This window comes from Ixodes scapularis, unplaced genomic scaffold (assembly GCF_016920785.2).
Source record: "Ixodes scapularis isolate PalLabHiFi unplaced genomic scaffold, ASM1692078v2 PGA_scaffold10__122_contigs__length_95168666, whole genome shotgun sequence".
NCBI classification, from domain to species: Eukaryota; Metazoa; Arthropoda; class Arachnida; order Ixodida; family Ixodidae; genus Ixodes; species Ixodes scapularis.
In genome coordinates, this window is record NW_024609836.1 from 44,115,332 (window position 1) to 44,129,648 (window position 14,317).

At 46.8% G+C, this 14,317-nt stretch overlaps 1 protein-coding gene across 3 annotated transcripts in view; it reads right to left on the reverse strand.

Moving 5' to 3' along the window:
• The window catches only part of LOC115329521 (pyruvate carboxylase, mitochondrial), a 66,133-nt gene that overhangs the window by 40,571 nt on the left and 11,245 nt on the right, over positions 1 to 14,317 (reverse strand). For all 3 annotated transcript variants that reach the window (XM_040208451.3, XM_029991157.4, XM_029991158.4), the window contains exons 5-11: positions 11,414 to 11,559; positions 10,647 to 10,764; positions 10,019 to 10,125; positions 7,853 to 8,016; positions 4,698 to 4,860; positions 3,782 to 3,964; positions 1,018 to 1,252 (exon numbers count right to left, since the gene is read on the reverse strand). In XM_040208451.3, the coding sequence (XP_040064385.2) occupies positions 1,018 to 1,252; positions 3,782 to 3,964; positions 4,698 to 4,860; positions 7,853 to 8,016; positions 10,019 to 10,125; positions 10,647 to 10,764; positions 11,414 to 11,559 (1,116 nt within the window). The remainder of the gene's footprint in view (positions 1 to 1,017; positions 1,253 to 3,781; positions 3,965 to 4,697; positions 4,861 to 7,852; positions 8,017 to 10,018; positions 10,126 to 10,646; positions 10,765 to 11,413; positions 11,560 to 14,317) is intronic.

Genomic DNA, 14,317 nt, shown 5'->3' on the forward strand with positions numbered 1-14,317 from the left:
ATAAGGTGGCCGGTTGCACCATAAGGTGGCCAAGCGTCAAAATAGTTGAAACAGACACACAGTGACAGTTTCAACGATCGGCCAACCCATGGCACTGCATGTCCAGAGAATGGAAGCTTGGTCGACGCACGCTAGTCAATGGAATCGAAGCGGTGTAAATGGTGCTGCTGGCTGTCGACGTGCGCTAGCCAATGGAGCAGTGTAAAAATGGGATTGAAGCAGTGCAGAAAGAGCCATTTGGCGTGGTTTCAAAGCTGACGACGTCGGCTCGCTCCATAAAACCAGTTAATGCTTTCGCATTAAAAAAAAAAAGTGGAGGATGGCAAAAGCAAGGGGAAGGGCACGTGCACAAGTAGGGAGGACAGGGAGTGTTTGCTGTTGGAACGGTAACGTGCGCTCTATCCTCTAACAGTGACCCGCACACCCTGTGGAGGTACAGACCTTACAAGTGATATTTCGAAGGTTCTGTAAGTATATCAAAGTGTCGCCAATACGGGCACACTTTGAGCAACAACGTCCGCGTCCACGCCCCACCGTTTCCAGCCTACCGAAATGCACGGGAAGCCGGCAAACATTTTCTCCTAGATTGCTACATAAAACGGATGGCTACAGTACCAGGAAGGCATCTCCAACCTAGCAAAAAGAGACGTCACAAAAACCGGATTATCATCCTGTCGGATGTTGCAATTGTGGAGGTCGGGCATAGAAGTCCTGGCGAAAAAAGTAAGAGCGAATGTGAGTGTTGCCATCGCCGTGGCGTCCTAACCCCTCTGCCAAAGCTTCCATGGAACTGTGAAACTGGAGAGCGACCTGCAGCAGAACACGTGCTTGTCCCATCCACCACCGCTGCTGCAACGCCGCCAGGATTGTGGCAGGCAACACCGTGACACTTCTACGACCTCGTAGGGCAGAAATTGAGGGACCACTTTTGAGGATGCCATGCACCGTAGTCCCAGACACAGAACAGATACAACTACACAGAAGCCGCGTCAACGAGGCATGTCTATGGCCCCATACCTTGCTCGACGATGGGGATGACGGGGGTGAGGTCGGACGGCTTGAGGGGCGTCGCCAGGGGCGTCATGGGCCCGTTGACCATCACGTTGCCCAGGTAATAGAGCAGCTTCTGGGCCCTGTTCTGCGACGGCATGAAGTGGAACAGTTCGGGGTGCTCGTCGATGAAGTAGGTGTCCACGTTAGAGTTGAGGAACTGCTCGTTTTGGAAGACGTTCAACAGGAACGGAATGTTGGTCTGTGGGTGGAAAAAGAATGATACATTCGAGAGGGCTTCACGTGGAGCGATGTTTCCCGGCGTCTTGCACGCAGCAACTGTCGGAACGACAGTGCACTGCGCAGTTGTCATCATCATTCAAAATGTAATTCTTTCTTGAGATTTTAAAGTCTTTGCATGATACCCCTTAATGCTGAAACATTTCGTGGTACTGCTCATCATGACTAGCAGTTTACACTGTAAATTTCAATCATTTTAAATAAGGGATCTAGGAGTTGACACTCCTTGTGTAGTCTTTTCTTATAGTGCAAACTGAATCCTTTGTATTGTCCTAACCCATAGAGTACAGTAGACTGCCTTTAATTCAAACTCTCATAATTCAAACTTGCGGATAATTCAAACTAACCTGCAGGTCCCATCCTACCGTAATATCCCGAGTCATCGCCCACCCCCAAGTCATCGCCGCCCGCCCCCCCCCCCCCCCCCCCCCCCGTTTTGAGCGAAATATTGATTTCGTAAAAAGCACCGAGTCAACGCCCACCCGGGCACTCGATCTCTCAATCTCGTAAAAAAAAGCGCCGAGTCATCGCCCAGACCTGAAAAATGTCAATTCCGAGCCCCACAAATGGCAAACAGAAAAAAAAAAAAGAAAGGGCGCCCTCCTGCATTTCCACGACTCCAAAATCGGAGGATGCGTGTGCAGAAGAAACACAATAAAGATAAAAAAAGCGAACCTCTATTTATCTGGCAAACTAAAGCAGACACGTTTCCGATCCTTTCTCTCCTGCCCGCACCCCCTCCCCCCCCCCCCCCTCCCGAAAAAGAAATAAATATAAAAGGCAAGAACGTCCGTTTGCAATATAGCGCGGATCATAGGGTCAAAAAAGATCGTAGGAGGGAGAGTAAGAGTTAACAGAATGCCGCTTTATGTTCTTTTTTCTGTTCATAACTGAAAGTCCGTTTTCACCGAAAAGATAAGTCAGGCCGCCAAACCGCAACTTAAACAGGACACGGATCGGATGACTAACTCAATACTGCGAATACAAGTGGTTCAGAACAAAAGCCTCGTTTGGATTTGATTTTCTTTGTCCAAAACCTACTCCCGCTGACTTGGCATTCTTTGAGAACGTCGCGACCACTCTGCGCGAAGTAGCCGCTTCCTTTTGTTCCTAACTGAAAGTCCGTGTTTGCCCAAAAGATAAGTCCGGCAGTATAAGCCTGGAAACAAAGCGTCATTTTCCTTCTCAAAGCATCACCCCCCCCCACAAGCCAATCGGGCGCCAGCGCAGAGCGTAACCGGTGGCTGCGTTCTGAGAACAACCAATGGCTGCGGTCCGCGTCGGTGCCCAATTGGCCTTGGCCGCCCGCAGCTCAGGTTCTACTGCCACAAAAAGTTGTCCCGGAGCCGCGTGCGCGCACACACAAGCTCAAAGGTCATTGAGTTTGTGCGTGTGCGCGCTTTGCGCGGCAACGGTCGTGCCCGCGGAGAGAGCCTTTTTATGGTTTTCGCTTTTGTCATCTTATTTTTGCTTTTGTACTGGGTTTGTTTTAAGCGTCAGCTAAAGGCTGCCGGTTTGCTTGGTTCCGAAGTTGGAAAGGAAGCGGGGACCACTCTTTCCTTTCGGCTTTCGTCACCTTTGCTCAGTCACTGTGGCTTCTTGCGATTTTTCTTTCCTTTTTCTTTCTTTTTTCGATGAATCTCTGATTCTTTTTTTTTTTTCCGTTCACGTTGGACCGAAGGCTGCAGCAGTCGTGGCTTCAAATTGCGCTTGCTCGGAGGAAACGGAAACGAGCTACCCGCGAAGCAGTGGATTTTGCTCGACAGTAGAATGAGCTGCAAGTAAGATACCAAACCAAGATTTAATTTCAGTTAATCTCCTGTCTAGCTTTGCTATACACAGACAATATAAATCGCATTATTAAACTTTTTCGAAACTTTTTGAGCTCGGTACCCGAGTCATGGCCCACCCCACAATTTTTGAGAATTTGAGGCGGTGGGGGGGGTGGGCGTTGACTCGGGATATTACGGTATGCGTCTCTATGGGAAAAAAAACTCCCGGTAATTCAAACTTTGCTTTATTCAAACAAATTTTCGGTCCCCCTCGAGTTTGAATTAATGGGATTCGACTGTATTTTACCATTTTCAGCATTACTTTAGTCTCTCTTAGCTGGACATTGATGTGGAACAATGAGACCAACACTCTCTTGGTCTGTGCATGTATCACTGCTGACAAAGCCTGTACACTCCTAAACTGCACTTTATCATAACAATGCCATAGGGGGAAGGGAATTCTCAGCTCCCGTTAAAAGAATAGAGGTATTTTTCGAGACAAAAAGTTATTTTGGAAAGTTCACTTCAGGGGACATTATTTTTCACAGCCATTCAGGACTAGACACAAAAGTTAGGTTACCACAACAGTAGTTTAACACATAGCTAAATAATTGAGACTGACTCTACAAGGAAGATTGAAGAACTGTTGACCACCGTGCAATCGCTAAAGAAGGAACTTCTGAAGGCCACAAATGAAATGAAAAAAAAACTATACAAACCTTGACGCCCCGAACCCTAAATTCTCGTAGGGCACGGTCCATCTTGCTGGCAGCTGACTTCATGTCTTGTGCATGCGAGATCACCTTCACCAGCAGGGAGTCATAGTACGGAGAGATGATGGCACCAGCAAAAGCCGAGGCACTGTCCAATCGGATGCCAAAACCTTCTCCACTCCGGAACACCTGCAGGAAAACACGCAACATTTGTGCAAAAAACACAGCAAAGAGAAGGCAAAAATACCCGAATAACCCCATCTCTACAGGCACGCACCATAATGAGGCAATGTGAATCAAGCCCTATAATGCTGTGGAATATTTCAATTAGGTACAGTAAACCTGAACTAGCCTATAGGCTTGACACTGTTGCAACCGTTGCCTTCTGTGGGGCTCTACATGAGATGCAGATATTTTCAGACAAAGACGTCATTACAGAAAGCGGCAGCAAGAACTAACCAAAGCCACCAACACTCAGTCGACCTCTTACAAAATTTAACTTTGGTGGTCGCATATTGCCGAACGCTGACGCTAATATTTAAGTCCAACACATGCCCAGAGCGATAACTGTCATAAATAATTGGTTCTGCAGCAATCGGACGACATTCACTTTCGAGAAAAGCTCCATCAAAGCTCTATCGAGGCTTCGTGACATAGACGCAAAGCCACAACGCACAAACTCGGTCTAAACAAATATGGGAAAAAAAATGAGTCACACGTGTGCCTGTCTTCTCTCCCATCATATTGCACAGCCACATGGGCACGATCATCTCAGGAGATGTCTAACCGATCTGCAGGCCGAGGAACGATCCACTGAGACCACAGCTTGGCAGCTTCGCAATAGATAACTCCGAAATTAAACTTCAGAGGCCACTTCAGAGTTTGTTGTTTCCCCAATAGCAACACAACAAACAATTCCCACCTCTATGCGGCCTGTGTCCGGCTGGAAGTTCTTGGCGGGGTCCTCAGTAGTGACACGGCACTGGATGGCGTAGCCCTTGGGCGTTATGTTGCTCTGCACCAAGCCCAACTCGGGGAGCGTCCTTCCCTCAGCGATCCTGATCTGAGATTGCACCAGGTCCACCCTGCACCGACCCGGAAGACCAGAGAACGCCCATCAATTGGACGAACCAGGAGCCTTTGATTCACTCATCAACCTCAATTCAAAGCACGAAGGTAAAGGTGGCTCAGAGCGTGGCAAATGATAAGCACTGACAGAAAACCGGTGTGAGAAAGTAGACGTTAAAGTGGTCATAAAAAGAATATGTAACTGTCGGATCTTAATTTTGTCTATATTCATTAAACCACAAAGACGTTGATTCTGAAGTAATAAGATGAAACAATGTGCCTGCATTTTATAATCCGTGTTTAAAAAAACGTTCAGCCTTTCCACTCTCGTGAAGAAGGAGGATCAGCAGAGCTGTACTCGATACACTGCCGCAACGTTAACGCGCCCGTTTCCCGTTTCTTCTCGTCCGACATGCCGCCGATCGTGGATACGTCTCCGGCGAAGCAGAGTCGGTCGCACATGGCACACGTGACGCCAAACGGGTAATCCACGAACTCCCTCCGGAATGTCGCCGTCGCGCCCGGGAACTGTTCAGCCAGCGTGGAGTGCAGTCGTCGCCGGGCCTCGTGCTTGCGCTTGGCCTCCGTGGCACGATCGTCGTCTGTGGCATTGGCCCGCTGCCGCCGTTTACATCGCTGGTTCTGTTCTCGGCGAAGGCTTTCCAGGCTAGCGATGAGCTCTTCTTTGGCAAGGGAATCAGAAGCGCTCGACGCAGTGAAAGTCGAGGCAACAGCAGCTTCGCGGCGGTTGCCGCCCCATTCGCGCTGCTGCGTAGGTCGCCGCTTCCCAGTCTTCTTTCCCCGGAAGGGCGCGCGGCCGACCCATCCTAAGTCTAAACCGAAACTGATAAGAGCGTAGGAAACAGCGAACAAAACAGACAAGGACGAAGAAACACACGTGACAAGTGCTGCGCTCGTTACATGTGCTTCTTCTTTGTCGTCGTCTGTTTTTTGCACTGTTTCCTACGATGAATTCTCACAACGCGCCCAACTATCCACTCTTCTATGATTGCTGGACAGGTTGCCGCCGTCGCTTATAGATGGCAGTAGCTGTCCAGGTAAGTTTGTGTCAACATACTAAACACGATCCTGGGGAACCTAGCCCTTAACAGCTCCGCTGCAAAAATCAAGCTTTTTTGGACTGTCTGAAACATCCCTCGGCAGTATGAGCAACAAGACGTCAAAAGACTAACACCAGATGCCGCCATCGAACAAGGAAGGGTGGAGCCCTGCTCTTCGTGCAACGCCATCCTTTGTTGTTTGCGACAGTTCTGGTAATTCATTTTTTACTTTAATAAAGAAATCGGCCAGGCATGAATGTGATGATTGTTTTTTTAAGATGCTTAATGCCCATGATTGAGTTATGACCGTAAATAGACTACTATCACAAAGAGTCGTTTAGTGCCCCTTTTGCCCTATGCTAAAGCTGTTAAACCAACGTGACGCCCGGCTGAAACGAAATGCTCCACTTGCTTCAGCATGTGACGTCCCAATGACAAGTAGAAGTGTTAGTTACATGATATCACATGACACCAGAGCTTGACACCGAGAGGTCGTGTGACGATGCCGCGCAGTGTGGTCACATAAGTCACATGACCACGCGAGTCGACGTCATAGTAGCACACAATGTGACATGTAACGTGACCATGTGGGGTGTTGTCGACATGTGAAACAGATTAATAAACAATATGTACTTCATTTCCAAATAGCTGCCTAAAACCTTCTAATCAAATTTAAACAATCGCTCTCTAAATAGAACATTTCATCATTACTATACAACTGCAAATGAAGGTTGCTACCAATTTTTTCTAAATACACCACACTCACCATTCTACTCTAAAGGCATGCCTCTTCCCTAAGACAGTGGCTATGCTGTGGGAAAGCAAAATTCGCAAGATCGGGGTGCCCATTTTGTAGGCTTCTCTTCTCTGCGGTACATCAGTACCCGGCGAGAAGTTAACTCTACAGGACTAAAAATGGCTTGCCTCTTCGGTATATTCCGAAGGTGCTCTAAAGGTGAGTGGCATTTATACTTCCTCTGTGACGTCATAAAATAATTTAGCGAACACTCCAAAAAATATAAATTTTAAATAGCACATTATTCGAAACTAGTATAAAATAAGTGTAACACTGGAAAAACCCTACCTACTACTCATTTAAAATAAATTTGGAAACCTCAATTTTACAGCGGAGCTGTTAAGGGCCAGTTTCCCCAGTATTGTATATGCAAACAAACAAATGTCAACACAAAATTCCAGACAGCTACCGCCATCTATGAGCGACGGTGGAAACCAGACAACCGGATTGCTGGTTGTCTGGCTGCCGCCGTTGCTTATATATGGCGGCAACCTTTCCACTCTGGCCTTCACCAGAGTGTGGAGCCCCTCCACTTCCCTGGGTAGAGCCCTTCCACATCTCTAGGCAACGTCCTAGAATTCGTCCTTATGGGGCATTCTAAACATTGTCCTAAAGGTCGTCCTAGAAGTCATCCTTAACGTCATTTTAGACGTCGTCCTTGAGGTCATCCTAGACGTCGTCCCTGAGGTCATCTGCTAGGCGTCGTCCTAGAGGTCGTCCTAGACGTCATCCTTGAGGTTGTCCGAGAAGTCGTCTTCTATGCGTCATCCTAGAAGTTGTCCTTGAGGTCATCGTAGACTTCGTCCTCGAGGTCGTCCTAGAAGTCGTCCTTAAGGTCGTCCTAGACGTTGTCCTAGGAGCCTTCCTTGAGGTCGTCCTAGATGTCTTCCTCTGGCCATCGTCCTAGACGTCGTAAAGATAACAGCTTTGCTGGTCCTCTGTCTTCACGTAAAATGAAAGGGCTCTACATTTTTAAGTTTTATTTGTGGAGAGGGTATGATTTTTTATACTAGTTTCGAATAATGCGGTATATTATATTCATTTGTCTAATATTCACGTGTTCAGGTGACTGCAATAGGAAAGTGGTTGTGGTGTTCGTATCATACCCTCTCAATGCATGCACTGCAGAAGGGTGCAGGCCTGTCAACTCACCCCGTGATCTCCTCGGTGATAGTGTGCTCCACCTGCAGCCTGGCATTCACCTCGATGAAGAAGTGCTTTCCCGTCTCGTCCAGCAGAAACTCCACCGTGCCTGCATTCTCGTAACCCACGTGCCTCAGCAGACGCACTGCGTCTGTAAGCATTGCCTCGCGTATCTGGAAGAAATGCCCAGTTGGATCAGTTTTGCGCACAGACCCCATACAAGTGCTTCAAGACTGGCGAAAATACTGTAAAATACCGAGCAAGCACCAACCCAAAATTTGAAGATTATCTAAAAAGAAATGCTGCTGAAATCTCTGCCGTCGCTACATCGATTCTCGATTAAATGTGTAAGCATTTTGCACGGGGGTTTTGACTCGGCGAAAGATGGGAATTTCAACCTCACAACAGTCTGCATACTGTTGTCTTTGTAAAGCCAGTCTGTTCTCCCGGACGTCGGCAGTTTCAGATGCAGCCCCCACAGCTTCCCGCGATTACTGCCTACGGTCCACATGCTGTTGTCTTCGAAGAGTCAATCTTTCCTTACGGGTGTTGGCGGTTTAATGCAAATGGCGTCGTTGCTGCTCCTCGGTTTTATGTTGTAGCATATGTCATGCACACTGGGGAAACGAAACTATGTGCCCAAGTTCCTGTGCCATCGTCAGAGGAGTGAGCGTGTGCCAACAGCGGTGCGTCATTGGAAGCACACGAGAAGACTCTTTTCCTCTTTTGTAAGAGGAAAAATGTATGTAACAAGCAAACAAACGAAGCAAAAGAGCATGGCGGGAGCCATGCCGTGGCCTCGCGATGCCAGTCTGCCAGTCCAAACCAAAGACAGCTGGATGCACCAGAGAAAGAAATGCTAACGCATTAAGGAAATGAAAGATGGGTGTCTGTTAGGTCCGAGCAAAAATGCAGAGGGTGGAACAATGCAGGTTGGGCCTCACTACTTTGTACACACGACATGTGTGCCAAGTTTCACCACCCTGCACTGGCTCACATGTCGAGCTTCACCACTTTACACTGGGGCACGTGCGTCAAGCTTCACCGCTTTGCACCGGTGCACAAACGTCAAAACTTCATAACTTTGCACAGGAGTGCAAGTGTCAGTTCACCGAGCGTCACACCGGCACGCTTCACCGCACTGCACTAGAGCACATGTGTCGCGCTTCACCACTTTGAACTGGCACACATGAGCAAAGCTTCTCCGCTTTGCACCTGTGTGTGGGGGATAAGCTTCAATAGCTTGCACCGGCAGGCTCAGAAATGCAGTCAAAGTGGGGGAACCTCATCAGTTGGCTTGGTGGACTTAGAAGTCTGACATGGCCTTTTGATATGCCCTTTGCTTATTTTCCAAACAACTGAGTACTCAATGTGACATGGGTGCATGCTTGGCATTTTACGGTAGTTACAAATGTGCCGGATGGTAGACTAGTACTGTCAAAAACTGAGCAAGCGTCCACCCGAAATTCGGCTGTAATCTTTAAAAACTTGGGGATAGGTACTTGATAAGTCCAAGAAAAAAATATTGAAAAGCACTGAGTAGGGTAGACTTCACTGCTTTGCATCGGCATATTTAGGGAATTTCAGTAGGCTAGGTGGACCTAAAAGTATAAGTTCTTTGCTTATTTTTCCAAAAATTAAAAAGTAGAGGGTGTGCACTTAATGTGACATGAGTACATGCTGGGTATTTAATGGTAGTTGTAGTCATTTCTCATCTGATTTTTTATAAAATGTTCCATCTGCTGTAATTTTGTCTGCCTAGCATAGATATAGGCTACATTTTTCTCTGTCTATGTTAATTTTTTAGAAAAGTATGATTTTGTGTTCAAAATTTTTACCTTACTTATTTGCTATGCCACATCAGCTGCATTTTCACTTGTTTAATCAGGTGAGACATGGTTTCCATATTTATGCAAGTTTTTCATCAATTGTTCTTTTTGAGTAGTGCCCCTTCAGAAGAGGCCAAGATTAGTGAAATAAATATTGATCTACTCCACTAAATTCCAAAGCAAACTGGCAATTAAGCAAAAAAAAATATATAGTCAACAATACATGTTAATTTTGGAAGAATCGCAATTCCTACAGTACAATTCTAGTATGGGCAGCCTATCGAGATGCAAGAGCACTCTACAAACATAGAAATGGGGGCAAATATACAGTACAAAAGTTTTGCACCTTTGGGTCAAGATTTGCAGCAGGAGCGACTTCAATAACCTTCTGATGCCGCCGCTGGACTGAGCAGTCGCGCTCGTACAGGTGAACAACGTTCCCGGCCTTGTCACCTTAAAAAGCAAAACATCAAAACAAGTCACAAGCAAACACAACAAATTGAAAAAAATATATATATATCTGCCTGTCTTTTTGGAACTTCCTAAGGGCATTCTAAATGCATAGCCTTTGAATGCCTTTTCTCACGTCCGCCTGAAACCTTTCTGTCACAGGCATTACGAATCGCACCGAACGAGTTGTAGATGATCTGGCACTTGAGCTCTGGTGGCAATCAGTTCACTGAACGACGTTTCATTGACAGATTGTTTCACCGACACACATAGTTTTATCGAGATTGTTTAATAGGCAGATTGTTTCATTGACAGCTCAGATTCGCTTGTTTCTGCAAGGCTCCATTCAAAACTTGAACACAAAAGTGCTAAGATTGGGCCCTATAAATGCTACACATTTAAAATATTTTTCAGAGAAAATTTTGGGAGTTTAGTGTTCAGTGGTGCTGGCTCACTGCCCACAACACTATGCAGAAACAAACGTGGACGCAAACAGACCATGACAGTCCGAGGATAGTGCTTACCCAAAAGCTGCACTTCTATGTGCCTCGGCCGGACAATGAAGCGCTCTATGAACATGGCACCGTTGCCGAAAGCAGCCAGGGCTTCGGAGGATGCCCGCTGGAAGTTCTCCTCAACCTCCTGCGCATTCAAATCCAATTTAATTCCAACTCAAACTAAAACGGCACATGTAAAATAAAACAATGTGTAAAAGTTTGTGAAAAAAAAAGAGCAATCTGAACACCTAAGATATGTTTGGCTAGTTGGGTGATATGCAATGACCTGCACGACTAACATACTCACGAATAAGGAAGCGAATAGCAGTCATTCGTTCATTTGCATTTCCATGCTGTTTGTTGGCAACCACACAAGCAGCTTACGAGTGACGCCATTTTGTTGCCTACATCTTCCACAGGCAGAGCTGACAAAAAATTATTTGAAAGTCCAACTTCTTGCATTTTATACACAGTATTAGGAGACATTGGAGATGTTTAGCTTTGCTGCGAGCCATTTTAACGAGCAGAGGGACACAAAGTCTTCCCTGTCTCCCCTTCGTTGGGCTAGTCAGTGAAAGCAAGTGACCACTGGCAACGCTGATCCAATACCAAAGCCCTCAAGGACTGCTGACGACCGGCTTTGCATCAGCACAGCCAGTCGTAAGCAGTCACAAAAGGCTTAACAAACAAGGGTTCAAGTCTCTCTGGTTGTAGGCAGTCGTGAGTGTGGAAACCAGCTGTTAAAGCACAGCTCCTTCAGCGACCCCAACTAGGGCAATGTTGCCGACACTCACACTCATTTCCTTGACCACCCGCATGCCTCTCCCTCCTCCGCCGTACGCCGCCTTGAAGATCACCGGCAGCCCGTGCTTCTCGCAGAAAGCCACGGCCTCCTCCGTCGTCTCCACGGGCTTGTCCGTCCCCGGAACCACCTGGACATCTGCCCGTAGGTGAGCGATCGGACTTGAGATCAGTTCAAATTATGATGGAAATTGCACCATGTGCAGCAGGCTCGCAACAACTCAAACTCTGATATTTCATACTTCTGGTTAATTCAAACAAAGTTCAAAATTTAGGTTGTCCCGCTAAGTCTCTAATGTACTCATAAGCCGCTTAATTCGAACGGCGTTTCCATGTAATTCATAATTTTTGTTCTCGCGGTCACGTTGTGCACGCTTCTTTCAGAGCACCCACACGCTGCAGAGAGGCAATACCCGCAGAGCTTGTTCCGCGGGTGCTGCTTCTTCGCAGTGCACCGGTGCCCAAAGAGAAGTGTACTCAACGGAGCTCAGGTGGGCACACATGAGCTATGAAAACGAGCACCACGTGAAAATTTCTGTTGCAATTTGTGCGGACACCGAGACGTGGCGGCATGCTATAGGTCCATGTCACAGCATCCGGGCAAGTTGCTATGAAAACTGCCACGCAATGCCCATTCTTATCACTCATGCGTCCCCTACTTAATAGTCCACATTAGACAACTTCTCGGCCTGATGAACAAACTTCATTTTGTTTTCAGTTGTCGTGTGCTGTCTAAACAGTCCAAAATTAACAACATTTTTGAGGGATAAATAAACTTGTCATTTATTTAAAAAATGTTTCATGTGTGGCGTTCCCACTTATGATCAGTAGGCCTAGGCAGAGGAAATCATCAAATATCTGCTTTGTACGAGGAGCCATTCATATGGCAAATCATAATCTTATTTTGTATCATGTTTAGATGAATTTCTGATATCGAACAAAATTTGTGGCTTTCTAGTTTCAATTAATGAGAGTCTACTGTATGAGGCCTATGGGCAAGAAACACCTGCAGCCATTGTTCCTAACTGAACAATACTAAACGTCAACCTTTTGTGCTATGTCAACTGTCAAGGCTAGCTTAGTTCACACGGCGCTACAGCCTTGCACTGCTGCGTGAGCATCTGGCTTCATCTTGTGTCTCGTGTGCAAGTAGCATTAGATGGTGCCGTGTAAGCTACGCTAGCCTCCACAGCATAGCGCTAGAAAGTTGATGCCGAGTGTAGGAAAGACGGCAAGAAACGGAAGGACAGAGGGTGCTTTGTTTGTCCATTCCTCGTTACCAGTATTGCTCCCGTTACAACAAACCGACGCGCTTGTTTCTTTGACCAAACTTCCACCAAGTTACCCAACTTTAATAAGCGTGGTTGGTGCCGATACACTTCGGGTAATCCAGTTAAAAATGCGTGCATTTCGGTAGGGACCACATTGAACTTCGATAAAAGCAATAATTTGAAAAAAGCAATTTCGTTATAACGAAAGATTACTGCATGTGTTTTTGTTTGTTTTAGTCATTATTTCCACCAAAAACCTGCCGCTCTCATCGGCACAATTGTGTTAGGATAAAAACCGCTTATCCCCCCGGACCAACTGTGCTAATATCTTGGTGGCTATGGTATATGACTGCCACCAAACAGACCCAGGTTCGAGACCCGCCGGTGATCAAACTTTATACCATAGAATACCGCGCATCCGCCCATTCCACATTAAGCCCATTACCAAATTTGTAAGATCTGAGAAAATACGCACAGTACAATTATATATAAATTGATGGCTGGATAAGCGCCCATCCACCATTTTTTTGCGACTGTCTCCAAAGTTTGAGTGGGCGCTTGCTCGGTATTTTACGGCATGTTATCTTTATAAAAAAAATCTTAATGTCTGTAACGCTCCCAGCATGTCGCTCATTCATGACGCTAGCTGTGACGGTTATTATGACGCTCATTCATCACAAACTTCTCGTAGAAAACGTATCATAAAACACGTTGTGTGTCAAAAGGAGATGTTGGCTGTCGCTTTAAGGGGTAACCACACGAGGGATGCTTTTCGGGGAGAGACGTGCGCGATGTCAGTGATCGGCAGAACCAGCGGGACACCCTGCCCAACTCAAGCATTCAGACGAACGACGGGGAGCTGAGAGGGATGTCAGTGTTATCAGACGCATTTAGCAGTTGCATTCTCGACAACAGGGCTCGGTGCACGCTGACAAGTAGAAGGGTGGAGGCGCACATGAAATGGTGATAGCGATTACGGTGGCAGCTAGTGTAAGATGCAGAAGACGATAAACTGCCTCCTACTAAAAGAAAGAAAGATGCTGCTTGAATGGGTGGATGCAACAGCAAGGACGTGGAATCAAATTCCAGTCATATGAAGGGCGGCTTGAGGATGGCATTGATGAATATCAAAGACTTCTTCATGTGCCCGACGACATGCGCAACAACTCTAGCCACAAGTTATAGGCGATCCCGATGCCACTGCCAGTACCCCGCAGATCAGAATGTATGACACACAAACGAAATACTGCCAATTGCAAAGAGATCCCACGCCAAGGCGGGGAGGGCTTGTGCAACCCAAGCAAAAGCTCCCCATCCCCCCATCCCATCCCATCCCATCCCCCCCCCCCCCCCCCCCCCCCCCCCCCCCGAGATGTTTACGTCAGCATGGCTCCACACGAAACCGTGATGTTGTTACCAAGCGATGTGCATCCCGGGAAGTAGAGGGGGAAATCCCCATATGAATTCAAGTTCACAGTTCCTACCGAAATTAAGCGCTGGATAGAACAACCTGCAACATTCTCCAAAGTATAAGATGTAAAATAACGCTATTTATTTATTAGAATTCTATTTATATACCATATTTACTCGCATAATTAACACACCCTTTTTCCCGAAAACTGAGGC